The sequence below is a fragment of the Ambystoma mexicanum genome, chromosome 10, assembly GCF_040938575.1.
Source record: "Ambystoma mexicanum isolate Mex_15411 chromosome 10, UKY_AmexF1_1, whole genome shotgun sequence".
Taxonomy (NCBI): Eukaryota; Metazoa; Chordata; class Amphibia; order Caudata; family Ambystomatidae; genus Ambystoma; species Ambystoma mexicanum.
The window spans coordinates 1,228,687,147-1,228,703,494 of record NC_090932.1 but is presented as its reverse complement, the minus strand read 5'-3'; the positions used below and the strand labels follow the sequence as shown (position 1 = coordinate 1,228,703,494).

The following is a 16,348-nucleotide window of genomic DNA, read 5'->3' as shown; positions in this document are numbered from 1 at the left end:
CATATAACAGCTTGATCTATTGTGTTTGAATTCAGGCTCCCAAACACTCACTTATCCAAAAATAATGGAGCAGACCAAAGTGCACGATGAACCAGCTTTAGTTTCTTTATTCATAAAATAACCTGGCTGGCACAAGGTACAAAACATTCTCAAAGATCTTCTGTTATATTGGGGTTATAAACCAAACACAATACATATCATAATTCTAAAAATAAATATTACAGCCTGCTCATTTGGATATTAAAAAGCAAACATCTATATTCTGTATATTATAAGTGCTCATTGTTCTGACCCTTATTTCTAGATCCGCCCATGGCCCTTCCCTCTAACTGAGACATCACTTCATGAACATCGTTGGAAGTTTCAATTGGCTCGCACCATAACATGCTGACACTATTGCAAAACTGGTGTGCCCTTGGTCGGTTGTTACTCATACAGCCTTGGATCTGGCATTTATCCACAACAATACAATTGTATGTCAGTGTGCAGGACGAGATCGAAATGCTAGCATGGGCAAAATAACAAACGTACTCCCATCTCGCTTTCTCACGCCAGGCCCCATCTTCCAGACAGTTTTGATAACCTTGGACAGTTTGTCATTCGCGGAACACATAGTTTCTTTCAGGTGCATAGTATAATTGAATCCGAATTGTTACTTTATCGTGGTGCAGGGACAATGCACAAGGCTGCCTCTTCAGTGTATTCATTGTGCTACTATGTTCCTCTTGTGCACACTAAACCTTCTACCATGGGAGGCGCTGTATGTTCAATATCTTTGGCAATGTTACTGTGTGCACCTGGCAATCAAAGCTTTGTGTATTTTACCCTGCCATGGAGAGAAGCCAACTAATAGGTGCATATCTAGGCTGAAACCCCGGCAAGGCCAATTTGTGCAGTTTCAGCTCCTTACCGCATCCTCCCTCCTTTCTCAACCTTGACATTCTCTGCCTACCAGACACAATGTGCACCACAAACTCTCTATTTAGCAATCTAACCTCCAGTGTTGTGTATTTTTAACTGTGAATCCTGCAGGGCCTTGCTTACTCAAAATGGCAGTCCTCTTGTTATGTTCAATATTCTTGCATGTACCCTACCTAGCTATGCCTGCTGCCGTTTGCTACATTCCATCTCTGTGTATTCAGCAACCTCTTAACATTCCCGACAGTGTAACACAGTGTGACAAAACTAACTCTATGCTACTTGTGTTGTTATCCCTAAATAACCATGGTGGCTGCAGCAAACTATTCCAGCTTCCTTATTCTATATGTCCTTTCTCATTTGGGTACTGGTCTTATTACTAGTTTTTCAGGGAGAAAATGTGTCTCCTGAATGAATGCTATGCCCACCCCGTGTTTCTTCAAATATGCTCTCGCTCTACACCACCTCTTGACAAAATCGTATAACCCCAATACATTCTATGTTAGGCACTCAACCAGTATCGCCATCATGATGAATAAACCAGCATCCCCTCCCTTATCAAGGAAGCTTGCGACAGTGATAATGAACAATGTCCAAGTGCAGTAAGCCAGATTCCCAATCATGTTTGCCTCCTAACCGCCTGCGTCAAACCCCAAGTTGCTCTTTTCATCCCCCATCCTTTCATCCCACGTCAATATCGGGTGTATCACAAACCCTAAACACAACAAAACCATTAGCACACATTTTTTATGGCAAACGGCCTTCCAAGAGTACCAAAGCTACATTGCTCCTGTACACTGATATTACCAACTGAGGCGGGAGGGGCTTTTCAAAGCAGGGCCAACCACCAGCTGTTAAACTTGCACAAGCCGACCAAGATAGTTCAGTCTACAGTTGGAACTATTGTTGGGGTTTAAACCTACCCCGTGGGGCGCCACTTGCTCATTCCCAGCTGGCCTGTTCATTACAACATTACTCCTCTACTCTCAATTTCCGGGCTTTGCCCATTTCTGCATGTGGTCCATTGCTGCAGTGTAAGGCAGCCCTTAACATCCTCAGCCTGTTTATTCGTTCATATCTCCCATGATATCCAGGGTGCTGAGGTAGCCCTGGGGACCCTACTCCTTCCATCTGCCGTCCCATGCCAGGTTGATAAAATGTCTCCTTTGCAGCCTTCAATTGAGTTTTTTGATGTTCCAAGTATGACCATGTACTGCCATCAGGGGTAGGATCAGATGGGTCGGTCCGCCATTTCGAACTACAGAGACCCCTCCTCATTGTGACCTTCAGATAGAGGCCCTGTTGTTCTCCAGCATGGGGTCTGGCATGGATTCACATTCTCATGAATATTCCCCGTTGTCAGGTTGGGAATCCTCGGTAAAGAAAAATCAGTATCAGTTTCGTTTCTGATCTGTCTTTCGTAGTAGTAACCAATCACTGATCTCTGCGTCATACTGACCACAGCCAATGACTGCCATCTCCCTAAGCCCCGCCTCTGGCAGCCATCTTCAGATTTTTACCGCACGTTCATGTGTTGGGATCCTCGTGCTATTGCTCTCGAGCTGTAGTGCGTTTTCGCGCTTTTTCATAGGAAAATTCTCCCTTTTTTCCGGTCAAAAGAGCCTCAAGCTCCACCGTTTCTTTATCCGATCAACGGGGACCCGTGTCGGATTCCTCTACGCCCCTCAAGGGTGAAGATTTCGTCGAGCCACGCTTTTGGAGGACTCCAGAAGTTTCTCAGGCCCATCTCGGACATGGGCCAGGAGAAGGGAAGCTCGACGCCCGGAAAGCTGTTCAGCGTCTGCCCTGGATGCCAGCTTCAGAATGTCTTTAAGGAGGACGAACACTCCCTTTGCCTCTACTGCCTGCATGAGGACAAGACGCAAGTGGAGAAGGACTGTGCGTTTTGCGGCAATATGTCGGAGCGGACCATGAAGGACCGCCATCTGCGTCTCGCCAACTGGCTGGAAGGGAAGAGGCCCGTCAGGCGAGAAGAAGAAGAAGTCCGAGCGGTCTTCTAAGACCTTTGAGGGCGCCCCGGCGACGGGGGCCCAACAGAAGGCCAAGCACCGCGAGTCCGCTGGCATCGAGAGGGCCGAACGGTCGGGCTCTACGGTTGCCAGGCAGAGCGCATCCTCCCCGGCGCCATCAACCACGAGCCAACGCTCTGGCTCGGGTAAGAGGAAGGCCGAGCACCCGGCGAATCTCCTGGAGAGACCCCGGTCAAGCTCGAAGGCCCCATCGGAGGGGGAGCGAGGCGGTGACCCTCCCCCCAAGGAGAAGGCGGTGAGCGCACCTAAGGTGGTGAAAGCCTTGATCCACCCTGCCAAGGCCTCTATCGAGACACCGCGGCGGCCCTGGCTCAGCCTGTGGAGGCTACACCAGTGGAGGCGACTTCGGGGCTCAGAGTCTTCCTGCCACCGCGGAGGGAGTCCTCTTTCAAGCCCATCGACAGGACCCCCGTGAAACCTCCGATGGAGAAGAAAAAGGGGGGGACAGGAGGTCATTGTGGATTCGGCCTCAACCTCTGAAGAGGAGCTGATCGAAGTCTTAAGCCATGGCATTGGCGTGGAAGAAGACCAGCCCGTCGGGAGGGATCCCGACGTAGGAGACGACGAGAACGTCGAGGGTGCCGACGAGACTCCTGACCGCCCGTCGGAATCCCCTCAACCAGTGCCGCAAGACAACTCGGCGGCCATTTTGTTGGCTATACAGTCCTTATGCTCGGAGATAAGGACGAGATTGCCGTTACCACCAACGGAGGAGCCGCTCCCGACGGGGGACCCGGAGCTAGGCCCTTCTAGGAGCTCTCCTCCTAAGAGAAGAAGGATTCATCCCCCACCTCCTTTTCAACCATCGAGCCCTGCTCAGCCCTCCCCCCCCCCCCCCCCGTCCACGACCCGTGGGGATGATACGGGGACGGACACGGCCGCGACGAGTTCAGACGACGAGGTTTACGACGAGGATCTTCCGTCGTCACCTCATCCCCAGGCTTTCCCGCCCGACGAGATTGGATCGTTTCATGCCATGATCGCCAGGGCATCCGAGCTTTTCCAGCTCTGCCCGGAAGAGAAGAAGGAAGGTTTCCTTTATCAACGGCGCGAGACCAAGAGGAAGACGGTCCTCGCTGTACCTCTACTGGACGATATCTGGGATGAGGGTCTCGCCCTCCTCAAGAACCCATCCACAACGCCTGCGAGAAGGGATCGGTACGAGAAGAAGTACCGGGTCCCGGACGCGGTCCCCTTGTGCCTTTGGGCACAGCCGACCATGGACTCGGTGGTCTCCGCGGCGGCCAGGAAGAAAGCGTGGGATCTTCGGCCTCTACATCAACCTCCCCCCGGACGGCGAGGGAAAGAAATTGGACACAATGAGACACAGAGTCATCTCATCGGCAGCGACGACGATTAAGGCTGCCAACGCCTTAGCCATCGTAGCCCGCTACGACAGGGAGTTGTGGTACAAGATCGCCCCCCTGCTGGACTTCCTACCGGATGACAAGAGGGAGGAGACCCTAGAGATCTTGCAGGAAGGAGAAGTGGCGTCGGACCATGCCATTACGATAGCGACGGACATCGCTGACACTGGTTTTCGCCAGTTGGGCAACGGCGTGTGCCTTAGACGGCATGGATGGCTCAAGGCAACGGACTTCCGGCAGGACGTGCAGACCAGAGTTTTGGACATGCCATTCGACGGGAGCAACCTGTTTGGGAAAACAGTGGACGACTCCCTACAAGCCCTCAAGACGGACACAGAGACGGCCCGGGCTCTTGGTCTTCTCCAGCAACGACGGCCGCCCTTTCGGAGCGCCGGAGGCAAGCAGGGTGCCTCCAAAGGTTCCGGCGGCGGATATTCCACCTACCGTCAAGTGGCCCGTTTGTCGTCACAGGAAGCCTACAGGGGACGAGGCAAGTCGGGCGGACCCCGCCGTCGTCGCCAGGGAGGACAAGGCGGCAAAGCCTCGTCGAAGCAGGACTGAACCGGCCGTGGGGTCGGGTCCCCACCGAAGCATCCCGGTGGGTGGCCAGCTGGCGAACTTCGTCAGCGTGTGGGAGTCCATCTCCACCGACCGTTGGGTGCGGGACGCCCTAGCCCAGGGTCACGCGCTAGAGTTTCTAAAGAAGTGCCCGTGCGTCCCACCCATGGCCAGGAAGGAACATCACGTCCCTCAACTTCTCTTGGAGGTAAAGGCGATGCTCAAGAAAGGCGCCATCGAGCTCGTCCCAAAGAGGCTTCGGGGCTCCGGAGTTTACTCAAGATACTTCCTCGTGAAGAAGAAGACAGGAGGATGGCGTCCCATCCTGGACCTACGACGACTGAACAAATTCATCAAGGCACATAAGTTCCGGATGGTCCCCCTCCAGCATGTCCTGGGTCAGCTGGAGGAGGGCGATTTCCTGTCGTTGTTGGATTTGGAGGATGCCTACTTCCATAACCCCATCCTAAAGGGACACCAAAAGTTTCTCAGATTCGTGGTCCAAGGGCGTCACTACCAGTTCAGAGCCCTTCCCTTCGGATTGAGGTCGGCACCCAGGGTGTTCACCAAGTGCCTCGCACCGGTGGCGGCGCGGCTGCGCCTGGAGGGGATCCACGTCTACCCCTACCTGGACGACTGGCTCATCCGAGCAAAGACAAAGGAGCTTGCCGCGGAGCACACGGCGAGGACCGTCCAACTACTCACGGACCTGGGATTCTCCATAAACTATGCCAAGTCCCACCTGGTGCCCGTGCAAGACGCACTGTTTCTGGGAGTGAAACTCGACACAGTGGCGCTTCTGGCCTCTCGGTCAGAGGAAAGGACGAGGGCCATCTTGGGCAAGGTGCAGCGGATGCTGGTTGCGGACGCGGCCAGGGTGACGTCCATCAAATCCCTCCTCGGAATGATGTCTTCTTGCATTGATCTCATCCGCCTGTGCAGGCTTCGGATGGGCCCGTTACAGGAGTTCCTGGACGCTCGCTGGATCCAGACGACGGGCAGCTTCGAGGACAGGATCACACTCGACGAGAGCTTCCGACGAGCGATCCGGTGGTGGGGCACCCGCGCACATCTGATGGCGGGCATGGACTTCCAGAGGGCAAGATGGATGCTATATCCATTGATGTGGCACTGCTGCGCCAAGATGTCCGAGCAATTGTGGATCGCACGAGTAAGCTGCAAGAGAAAGTAAAAGAAAATACAGAGGTCAGAGTGCAGACAGTGAAAGACATAGATGTCCTCATACAAAAAGTGAAATTACTAGAAGACAGAGCGAAGAAGGCGGATGGCCGAGCCCACAGAAACTATACGCATCATCGGTCTACCAGAGGGATCAAAGGGTCGGACCCCACAACCTATGCAGAAAAGTTACTGCTACTGGAAATTGGAGCGGGTTAACTTTCCCAAGGCTTTACAATAGAAAGAGTGCATCGCTCCCTCATTAGGAGGCCACCCCCCGGGCGCTCCGTCCAGACCAGTAATTGCCAAGGTGCTGAATTACAAAGATTGAGAAAAAATGCTGGCTTTCTCCAGGGCCAGGGGGAATGATAGAAAGAGACTCAGTGAAGATAGCAGTGTACCCTGACTATATGTTTCAAGTCCAGACACGGAAAGCACAGATTACGGAAGGCTTGACTTAGGTATATGCTTATATATCCAGCAAAACTAAGTGATCCACAACGGCAAGACCCTTTTCTTCGAATCACTGGAGGAAACGCAAGAATGGATGGGCAGGACAGATGCCAGATGAAACGGAGCTGATCCAGGGAACTGGACAATGTTTATAGACATGGTGCGGGCTGATACCATAATAAAGAAACTGAGTAATTAAACAGCGGAGTGGGGTACACCCATGCCACATAAGTGAACAATTGAACGCAATGGCATTGATAAGATAAAATAGGGGGGGGGGCATTATAGAGAACCACAGACACCCGGTAGTGGGAACGCTAACGCAGACCCGTTCCCCGGCCCAGTTTGTTAAGGGCTACTGTACAGGGCCCGCCCATAGGGCACCAGGAGAATAGTCTTGAGATCAGGTTGAATTGAGTGGAAATGGGATTATTCCAGCATGCATGGCATAGCGGGACAAGTTAAGTTTGAAGTGTGTATGTGTGGGGTTGGAGGGAGGGGCAGTAACGGGGGACCTATTAAAGTTAATTGTGGACTGCATCAAACTCCTACTGAGGATGGCCACAAGCTGGTGGCCCCACTGACGTCTTAGACACGGACTATAATGGTTAGCACTATTAGAATTATGACTTGGAATGACAGGGGGCTTCACAATTATGTGAAACGCAAAAGAGTGAACATGTACATCCGAAGGAATAGAGTTGGGATATCGCTGTTGCAAGAAACGCACCTAGATGCACAGAAGCAAATGAAGGGCGTGGGAAGGGGTGATCGTGGCCTCCACATATTCATCATATGCATTCGGATAGCCCCCAACTGACTGTTTAAAGTGCAGACAGTGAAAACTGACAATGAGGGGAGGGTGGCCAAGTTACATGGTCTATTGGAAAATCGTGAGGTTTGTGTGGTTAATACCTATGCCCCTAACCATGATGTTTTTCAGATCGCTATGTGCAAGACTAAGCCCATTCAGAAATGGAACCTTGATCTGGGGGGGAGGGGTGGGGGATTTCAACTGTATGCTAGACCCAGTCATAGATGGGTCAGCTACCAAAAAGGCAGCCATCCCCCCCGGCCAAGACATTGAACCCGCTAGTGGAGCACTTTCAGCTGTGGAGGGCCAAGCATAGAGAAGAAAGGGGATATTCACATTGCTCAGCACCTCATAGAGTATACACCAGGATAGACTATATGTTTACGGGAGTGTAACGCAAATTTGAATTTTTTCGAAGTTGGAGTACCTAAATAGAGTACCGTCGGCTCACTCACCGCTTGTGGCAAGATGGAGTGTCTGCCCCAAGGCCGCCCATAACCACATGGAAACTGAGAAGTGAATCGCTGCAAGACATGGTGTTCGCGGAGCATGTCTGGAAGCACTGTCGAATACATCACAGTAAACGAGGGGAGTGTGCAAAAGGTGGGTGCAGTCTGGGAAGTGTACAAAGTGATTATTAGAGGGGTGATGATAGCAGAGTCGGGCGGGGTGCAGAAAGTCTTAGTAAGGGATCTGGAGAAGACAGAGGAGGAATTGAAAAGGCCGGAGGGGGAGGCCTTGACAAGCAAGGAACACCTTGATGAAATAATTGCATTGAAACAAACAGGCCTAGCACAATGGGACAGGTTGGGGAAGTTGACTTATGCATTGCTTTGGGAATGTCCCGTATGATATTCCAAAGCGGTACTTCTGTGATCTAGAAAAGATGTGTAGGGGGTTCATGTGGCAAGGGGGGAGGAACAGGGTAGCCGTAAGCACATTACAAAGATTGTATGACCAGGGCGTGTTAAGGATGCCGAATTTCTAATTGTACTTCCTAGCGTGCCAACTGTAGTACGTGATGAAATGGATCACAGACGACCCCACGGCAGAGACAGCATTGCTGCAGCCCGCTGTATGACGCAGATACCCAAGATACCTCTTGTGGGTCTCCTCTAAGAAGCAGAATGAGAACCCCTACTTAGTGAACTAGGCATCCGAGTCTGGCATAGGGCCTGTGGGTTCATGGGAATAGTGGACCCGCTCTCTCCACAGGCACCAATAGCGGCAATCTTAGAGGGCAGGACGGCATGCAGAACTATGATAGAAACAAGGTGGGAGATGTGCAGTGTGGCCACGGTGGGGGACCTATGGAACGAGGGAGGGAGGGAGGGTGGAAGACATATCAGGAAGTGCGAGAGGACACAGGTATACATGCAGGACAGTTCTTGCTGTATCATAGTCTTGAGTGTCCTGCTCAGGAGATGGCCAAATAGCATGCAAGGTGATATTGGAAACGAAGGCATCAGGATGTTGCTCAAAGTGGCGGAAATGGGAACTGGAATTGGGGAAGACGTTTGAGGATAGAGAATAGGAGAAATGAAATTGTACCACAAGAAGGTTTGCAGGAATGACAGATTACAGCTAATACAAGTATATATAGTACAGAGAGCATACCTCACACCTGATGTTACCTCTACTTTTAAAGGGGCCGGAAGACAAGAATATCTGAAATGTAGGGCAGAGGGAGCTGGGCTCGCACAGGTTCTGGGTGTGCCCGGTAGTGCAGAGGTTCTGGCAGAAGGTAGCAGTCAAGGTGGCCCAAGGAGGCATAGACTTAGATGTTGGGACACAGGAGGCCTGCATGCTGAGCCGATAAAAGAAAACATGAAAGATGAACCGCTGAAAAAACTCAAGGATCTGATGTACATAATGGCTAAACAAAGCATAGCCATGGGATGGAAAGATACGAGAGAACCGAGTGTGATCAGATGGTGGAAGGAATTGGAAAAGTGGTGTATTGCAGAGACGGGGGTGTGGGACAAGGCACTTGGAGCGCAAAACGCAGAGACAGGAATAGACATACAAAGCTGGATACTGCTAACCATGGTTTGCAAATACAAGGGAAGGGGAGACTGAGCGGCAACTGGTGGATGATGATGTATGAAGAACAATGGAATGGGTTGACTGGATAGGTATATAGGCCACGGGGGGGGTGTAGGGGAGGTTATGCAGTGGTAGTGGGAGCTGATGGACATAGATGTTAAACAAATGATGTATATCATAACAGAACTGGTTGCTCCTTGTTGTTTTTTATGGTTTATAAAATGTTATTAAACATTTTTTTTTTTACATTTTTTTTAAAGCTATGGATTTGTACAAATAGTATAAGGGGCCATAATGTGATGCACAGCAATCTATTAAAAAAACAAAATGGCACAACGCATGCATCGGGAGTGCCTTTCTTTATTTTAATGCAGAACATTACCCCAGATTCAAACATTTACGTTCATGGCAAGGAAGGCCTGTAAAAGAAATCCAACTCAAAGAAACATCATCGAAATCAAAGATGCCGTACAGATCCAAATAGAAGCCATTAAAACTGCACAGCTGTTTTTGTTAATATAGTTTCTTATCTAGTGTACATTTCCAAATTGCATGCTCTTACTGGTAGCAAATTGTCTTTCCTGTTTCTTTTCCAGTGTTGACCTAAGTCCGGATGGGATGAAGGCCCTAGTGACACTCTCAATGGGCGACATGCGCAGAGCTTTGAACATCTTGCAGGTAATTTTCTGTGGTAAGATATTGAGTGAAGTGTGTGTGCATACAAAGATACAGTACTTGAGAATCGTCCATGCAAAAAGCACCCTGATCATGTCTCACAAGAATTCATTATAAAGAAACATTCATGCATGTTTCCTATTATTGAAGATATGTGGATGTTACATTGAAACGTAACACAACTATTTTGTACCAGTTTCCATCATCCATATGACATTTATCATTTGCAGCACTTTTGCATGTTCCTGATTAACGAAACTAGATCTGCGGTGGTACGGGTAGAACGTTTGACCTACACCCAGTGCTAGAGGAGACTGCAGTGATTCGTGGCTGAGAGTTTAGGCCCCAGGGCATGGATGGAGTCAGCTTTTAACTTGCGTGATGGGAATGATGTTATTCATTACATGCTATAGAGCTTTTATGAGCCGTTTTTATTTTTTTTTTAAATAAATTTCTGTTCACCTAAATGTATTTTGTTACTAGTCCATCCTCTTCATTGGTATCTCTGGTGATCTAAACTTTTAAGAGCTCTTGGAGTGTAACCTAGAACTCCTGTGGGCCACTTGGGAACAAGACCTTCTGGGCAATAATCTCCAAGTATGGCGGGTTTCACAAAGGATTCCCGCCGAAGACAAAAGTCAACCCAGGACCTCCTCCACCCAGCACGGCAGAAGGATCAAGAAAGCATAAGCACACAAGAAATGGCAAAAAAAACCAATACAGCCACCATTTTGGGTCAATGCTGACCATGCATTACCGCGCTGTGAACACAGCCTGTGGGTAACAGTTACACAAAAGTTGGTAGAACATGTCTGCTGCCACCAGCCTTTTAGGTATGCTTGTCACTGTAACAAAAATGTTACAGGAGCAGTGAGAAAGGGGATAACGTTTAACCCCCCCAGCACTCCACATAATGTATTGTGTGCTGAACTCACAAAATAAAATGTAGAAGGGATAAAAAGTATCCCTCTACCCTTCGGAGCATTATTTCTCCCAAGGAAAATAAGAGAAAATAAAAAGGGAAGCCCGAGGGGCTCCCCAGCAACACTGTACATAAAGTGCTGTGTGCTGCAACACTGACATTTAGATGCCCAAAAAGTTGGAGGAAAGTATGACTCCAAAAAAAAAGGTATGGAGAGACACAAAAAAAGACTCCCATAGCCAGAGTAAAAGAAGGTGGGGGCGGGGGGAGAGAGTGTAGAGTTCCCACTCAGCCAGGAATAGATGCAAAATCCACAAGTCGAGAAAAAAGTTCTGCGGGTCTCGCGGGTGAGGGAGATTTTGCATAAAATGAAAACTCTTATCCAACAGTTCAGGGCAGCAATATACCAGCAGAAAGCCTGGAGCTATATAGAAATGTGGCCAACTTCTGTGCTTCTCTGCATCACCCCCTCGATTGTCGCATCACATCACACACGTTTAAATATGTGATGGGAGTTTCATGTGTTTATTAAATGATGTATAATGATAATTTGAAAACATGAGTGTGTTGTAAAGGTCCAGATTCAACGCTGCCAAGGGGGGGATGTGCACATACCAGTTGCGCAACTAAAGTGGTGACGTCAAGAGTGGTGTGGGTGGGGTACCATCAAGGGGGTGGGGGAACGTCATTGAATGTGTTGCTGCTTGCATAATGTGACACCAAAGCAAGCTCAACTCAAAGAGGGTGGGTTCTCTGGATATAGTGGGGGGTAGTTGTATAGAGTGGGCACTGGGGGTGGGGTGTAAGATGTTGTAGGTGGGTATATGATAAGGGTGCTTTTGAGCAATATGTGAACAATAGAGAAGCCATTATGTCTGTAGGCCCATGTTAGGGAAGCATTTGTCGCAGAAAGCTCATAAGAAAAGAGCTGCAGGCCTGTGTGTGACGAGCAGTATACATTTCTTGAGCGCTCAGCTGAAATGGTGGTGAAATGTTGCACGGCTGAAGTGTCCCAGGAGCACGCAGCCACAACAAAGTCACGGTTAACAATACTTTCGAGGCCAATGAGCTAGGCCCATGGGTGCACAAGGAGAAGTGGCAGAGAAATGGAAATTAAATGCTGTTAAACTGCTGCCATGGTGGGGTATAGTTTTTTCAGACTAAACTCGGCAGCAAGGCATGAGAAGGGAGCTGGGGTGGTCAGAGTGCTGGGATAGGGGTGATGGGGTGTGAGACGTGGAGCCAATCATCACGGAGAGGTTTCTGTGTCTCCAATGTGCACCATTGTACAGTGCCCTTGCTGATGTCTGCAGGGCACACCATTGGTCTGACTCAGTGTGAATGTCTCGTCCTTGCCATCTCAAGCCATTTTGTATATCTGACATTGCCAAACAATGGCAAACAACTGTTTTTGACTGATCGGCACAATCACATAATTGAAGGGCGGTGTGGAAAGGTTTGGGACGTCACAAGGTGTGTTAATGCAAGTGTGGCCAAAAGTTGTAGCATCCAATTAGTATCACTCAACATATATTTGGATGTAAGGGACTGACATAGTCCTACCAATCAGCTGCTGTAACCTGCCTGAAAAATGTAACTAAAATGTTGAATTCTAATTTAGCAAGTTATGTATAAAATGTTCAGCCGCAGTGGGCTGCGTCAACAGCTCACTTAATTTGTTTCAGTTCCACAGGGCTGACTGAACCGCGCTTCCCAGCTGTTTGGGTCCAATATATTTGCGTTACTTCCTGCTTGATGTATGCTCCTTTTTTTTAGTACTTTTATTCCCTGGAGTTACTTTTGCTGGAGGTCTCCTGGTACAAGTATTTGGTCCAATTTGATAGGGGGTTCTATGTACTCGTACCGTAGGTTTTTTCTTTTTTAACGAGGCATTTATTTATGAAAATCTCATAGAAAAAAATAGCATAATAAAAAAAAACATACATTTGGGGGAGTTCCATCCCTGTCCCCCTTACCTATTATTTAATCCCTAATCCCCTACCCCTTTTTATCACCTTAACCACCACCCCTTTATTTTTCGATGAATATTTTTAATGAAAAAACTAATTAGGGGAAAAATAAAACTTGTGGCAAAACTGTATACAATGACTTGTACTCCAGTAGATCATGCCTCCTTCTGGCCCAGTTGGCTGTCGCATTAGCTGGTTAGTTAAATTAATGTTTATTGCAAACCTTTATTCGGCATACACCTTTAAGGTACATCAAACAGAATACAAATTAATGCACTTATAACAGTTGATAAAATCACAAAACCACATTGCAAATAATTAAATAAAAACAATCCAGGTTCACTTAGTCCCGTAAAAACACCTATTACAATTAATAGTCACAAGCCCACAGCGCAAATAACCAAATATATATCGAAACAAACACACTCAGGATTCAATTTCCATCACATCAGTTCACATGTTTTGACAACACTTGCAGATACAAATGTTAGGGATTAATCGTATTCTTGGAAGCAATTAGCGTCCCATGCTAATGGGACAGCAATACATTGATTCTCTTCAGCCATGCCCTGTGGATATACTTCGAAACAAAGTAAACCACATTTAAGTCTGCAGTCATTTTGCAAAACTGCAAAGCGTCCCCGATTGTAGAGATGTGAAATAGCTGAAAGAAAGGTTTCAAATACCGAATTCTGAGCTCCTTCGATTTTTTACAAAGTAGCAAGAAGTGGGCGATGATTTCTACACCATCGCCACACAATGGGCAAACAGATCTCCTGTTCCCATCCCAATTACTTAAGTATTCTTTCACTGGTAAGCAGCCTAAGCGCAACTTCAAGAACAGGGTGCGAGCGTATGCTGGCTCGATTACATTTAAATAGTTTTCAAATCCCTGAATCTGCTTTGTCTAAACAGCTAGGCCTAGAGGTTAGGGCTAGTGAGATTGTCATTACCCCAGTCAACTTATATTTCTGGAAAGCTGCCTTCACCCTATCCTTCATATCTCTTTCCATGGTTCGTGGGTTATACCAGTAAGCAGACAGACCCAATAGTGCAAGCCACTTTTTTACATGCGCTAGCCAGGGAATCTTGTGCCGGCCTCCCAGCGAATAACATGCTCTAGGGTCTTGCAATATTTCTCCAGCCCCTGGCTACCCCAATCCTGGACCCAATAGTATCCCGGTCTGATCCCTATTTCTTCACCAGTAGGGGGAGATCACGCTCCATGCGAGTGGTAATGGTTGGGGTGCTTTGCGGGAGCAGCAGGATTGTTTACAATAAAAAAAAAAAATCAGAGACTGTTAGAGATGTTGTATCCGTATAACCCCAGATCTCGGCCCCATAAATCACTGCTGCTTTGGCCTGTGCCTGATGTAATTTGAGAACCGGTTCTATTGCACCCCTACCATGTCTTGTGTGGTAAACCTTTAATGCCCCACTGTTTTTCTGTAACATGATATTGGAATTGATGATCCGATTGCCCCATCACCCCCCACTTGTAAACCCAATTCCCAGTTAGTTGTACCAGTCCACTTGTTCTAGCATTTTACCACCCACTTCCATGTTCAGTGGTGCTGCTTTTTGGGAAGAAAATCATGGCCTTGGTTTTTGTGGTTGATCTCCAATCCCAATTTGGTACACGCATCTGCAGAAATGGACAGGGCAGAACGCAGTCCCATAAGTGTTGTAGATAATAGGACTGCGTCAGCCGCAAAAAATAAAACCGGAATGCATTCCTTCCCCATTCTTGGTGGATCCATATTCTATGCTTATAGCCTCTCGATGATTGAGTTTACGTACAAACATAATAGAATAGGGCCAAGGACACATCCCTGGCGGACCCCTCTGTCTACTCGGAATGGATCAGTGACTTCACCTCCTAACCCCCAGTGGACAACTGCTGTGTTGTTACTGTCCAGAAGTTATATTGGTCGCAATCATTCATTGTGAATATTTTTAGCACAGATGACTGCTTATAGTGTCTCTTGGTACACTATCAAATGCTGCCTTTAGGTCCACGAATACTCCTTATAAGTTGACATTTGAGATCCTCCGGTACTTTTCGATCAATAAGTGAAACCTGAAGCTCAGGTCCACCGTGCTTTTCGCAACCTGAAACCCAGCCTGTAGGTGGCTAAGTTGTTTGGTATCCTCCACCCATGTCACTAGGCTCTGCTGCAACACCTTCGCAAAAGTTTTTCCCACAGCGTCCAGCAATGAAATGGGTCGATAATTGCTGGGGTCCACCCTATCCCCTTTCTTAAAAATGGGGAAAATTCCAGGCGATGTCCAGGTTACCGGGACCCATTCTTGCTGCAAGAAAGCATTGAATATCATTGTTAAAACCGGGGCCCAGATAACAACCTTGCTTTTTAAGGGATCCACCGGTGCCTGCTGCTCTCTTAATGCCCTCTCGACGTCCACCAGTGTACTAACCAAATGATTGTCGCCACCATTCTCTGCGTCAACCTAGTCTTCCAGGTCAGCCATCAGGCACACGCCTTCACCCCTTAGTGGGCAGGTATACAGACCTTCATTGTGGTCACGCCACCTTTTTGAGTTTATAAATTCAGGGGCATTTACATCACCCTTTAAGTCTGTATCCGTGATCAGGCTCCAGAATCTGACATCATCCCTGTTCTGTACACATTCAGTCATAGTTGCCCATTTGTCATGTAAATACTGAGACTTGTATTTGCTATGACCTTCTTATAAGACCTCAGTAGTCGTAAATGCTCCTCATGAACTGGGTTTATCATGTATTTGGTCAAGGTCTGCTTTGCTTCTCTGCAGTCCCTGTTAAACCATGTCCCTGGTTTGTTGACCCCCAAACCCCCCATCGAATTCGTTTGACTGGGACAGTCAGAAAATGGCCAACCACTTCTAGCATGCTGACACAGTTCATACATTTATGCTTAAGGAGTGTTTACACCCAGTGCTCCAGATAAGATTTTGAGGTGGGAGTATTTTACGCATGATTTTTCAAATTGGAGCATAAATGCAATTTCAAGAGAGTAAAAATGAGTTTTCTCCTCTGCAAGCGAGTAAAACTTATCCAACATACACCCAATGCATACGTAAAATCAGACCCGTAGCCCAAAAGAGTTGTAGATCAAAGTTGTCTGGCTTGGCTTTAACCATTTTATTACACTTGTGGAAAATATTCTGCCATAAAATTACTTACAAGTACCTGGTACTTACACAGCTTCATTTTCAAAATTCTAGAGCCTAGAAACTCTGTTATGAACTACTATAGATGGAGACTGATGTATTGCCTGCACAGGGAGTGTGAATAAGCAATTGTTGGCATACGATTTACTTACAGGAACTTGCACCCATAATCTTAGCAAAAGTCGCAAACTGCTAATCTACCTTTCTTACTGTCTGCTGCAGGA

General features: G+C 47.9%; 1 protein-coding gene across 1 annotated transcript in view; it reads left to right on the top strand.

Moving 5' to 3' along the window:
- Positions 1 to 16,348, top strand: part of RFC5 (replication factor C subunit 5) — a 513,723-nt gene that overhangs the window by 174,960 nt on the left and 322,415 nt on the right. The window contains exon 7 of the mRNA XM_069619205.1: positions 9,983 to 10,064. Coding sequence (XP_069475306.1) covers positions 9,983 to 10,064 — 82 coding nt within the window. The remainder of the gene's footprint in view (positions 1 to 9,982; positions 10,065 to 16,348) is intronic.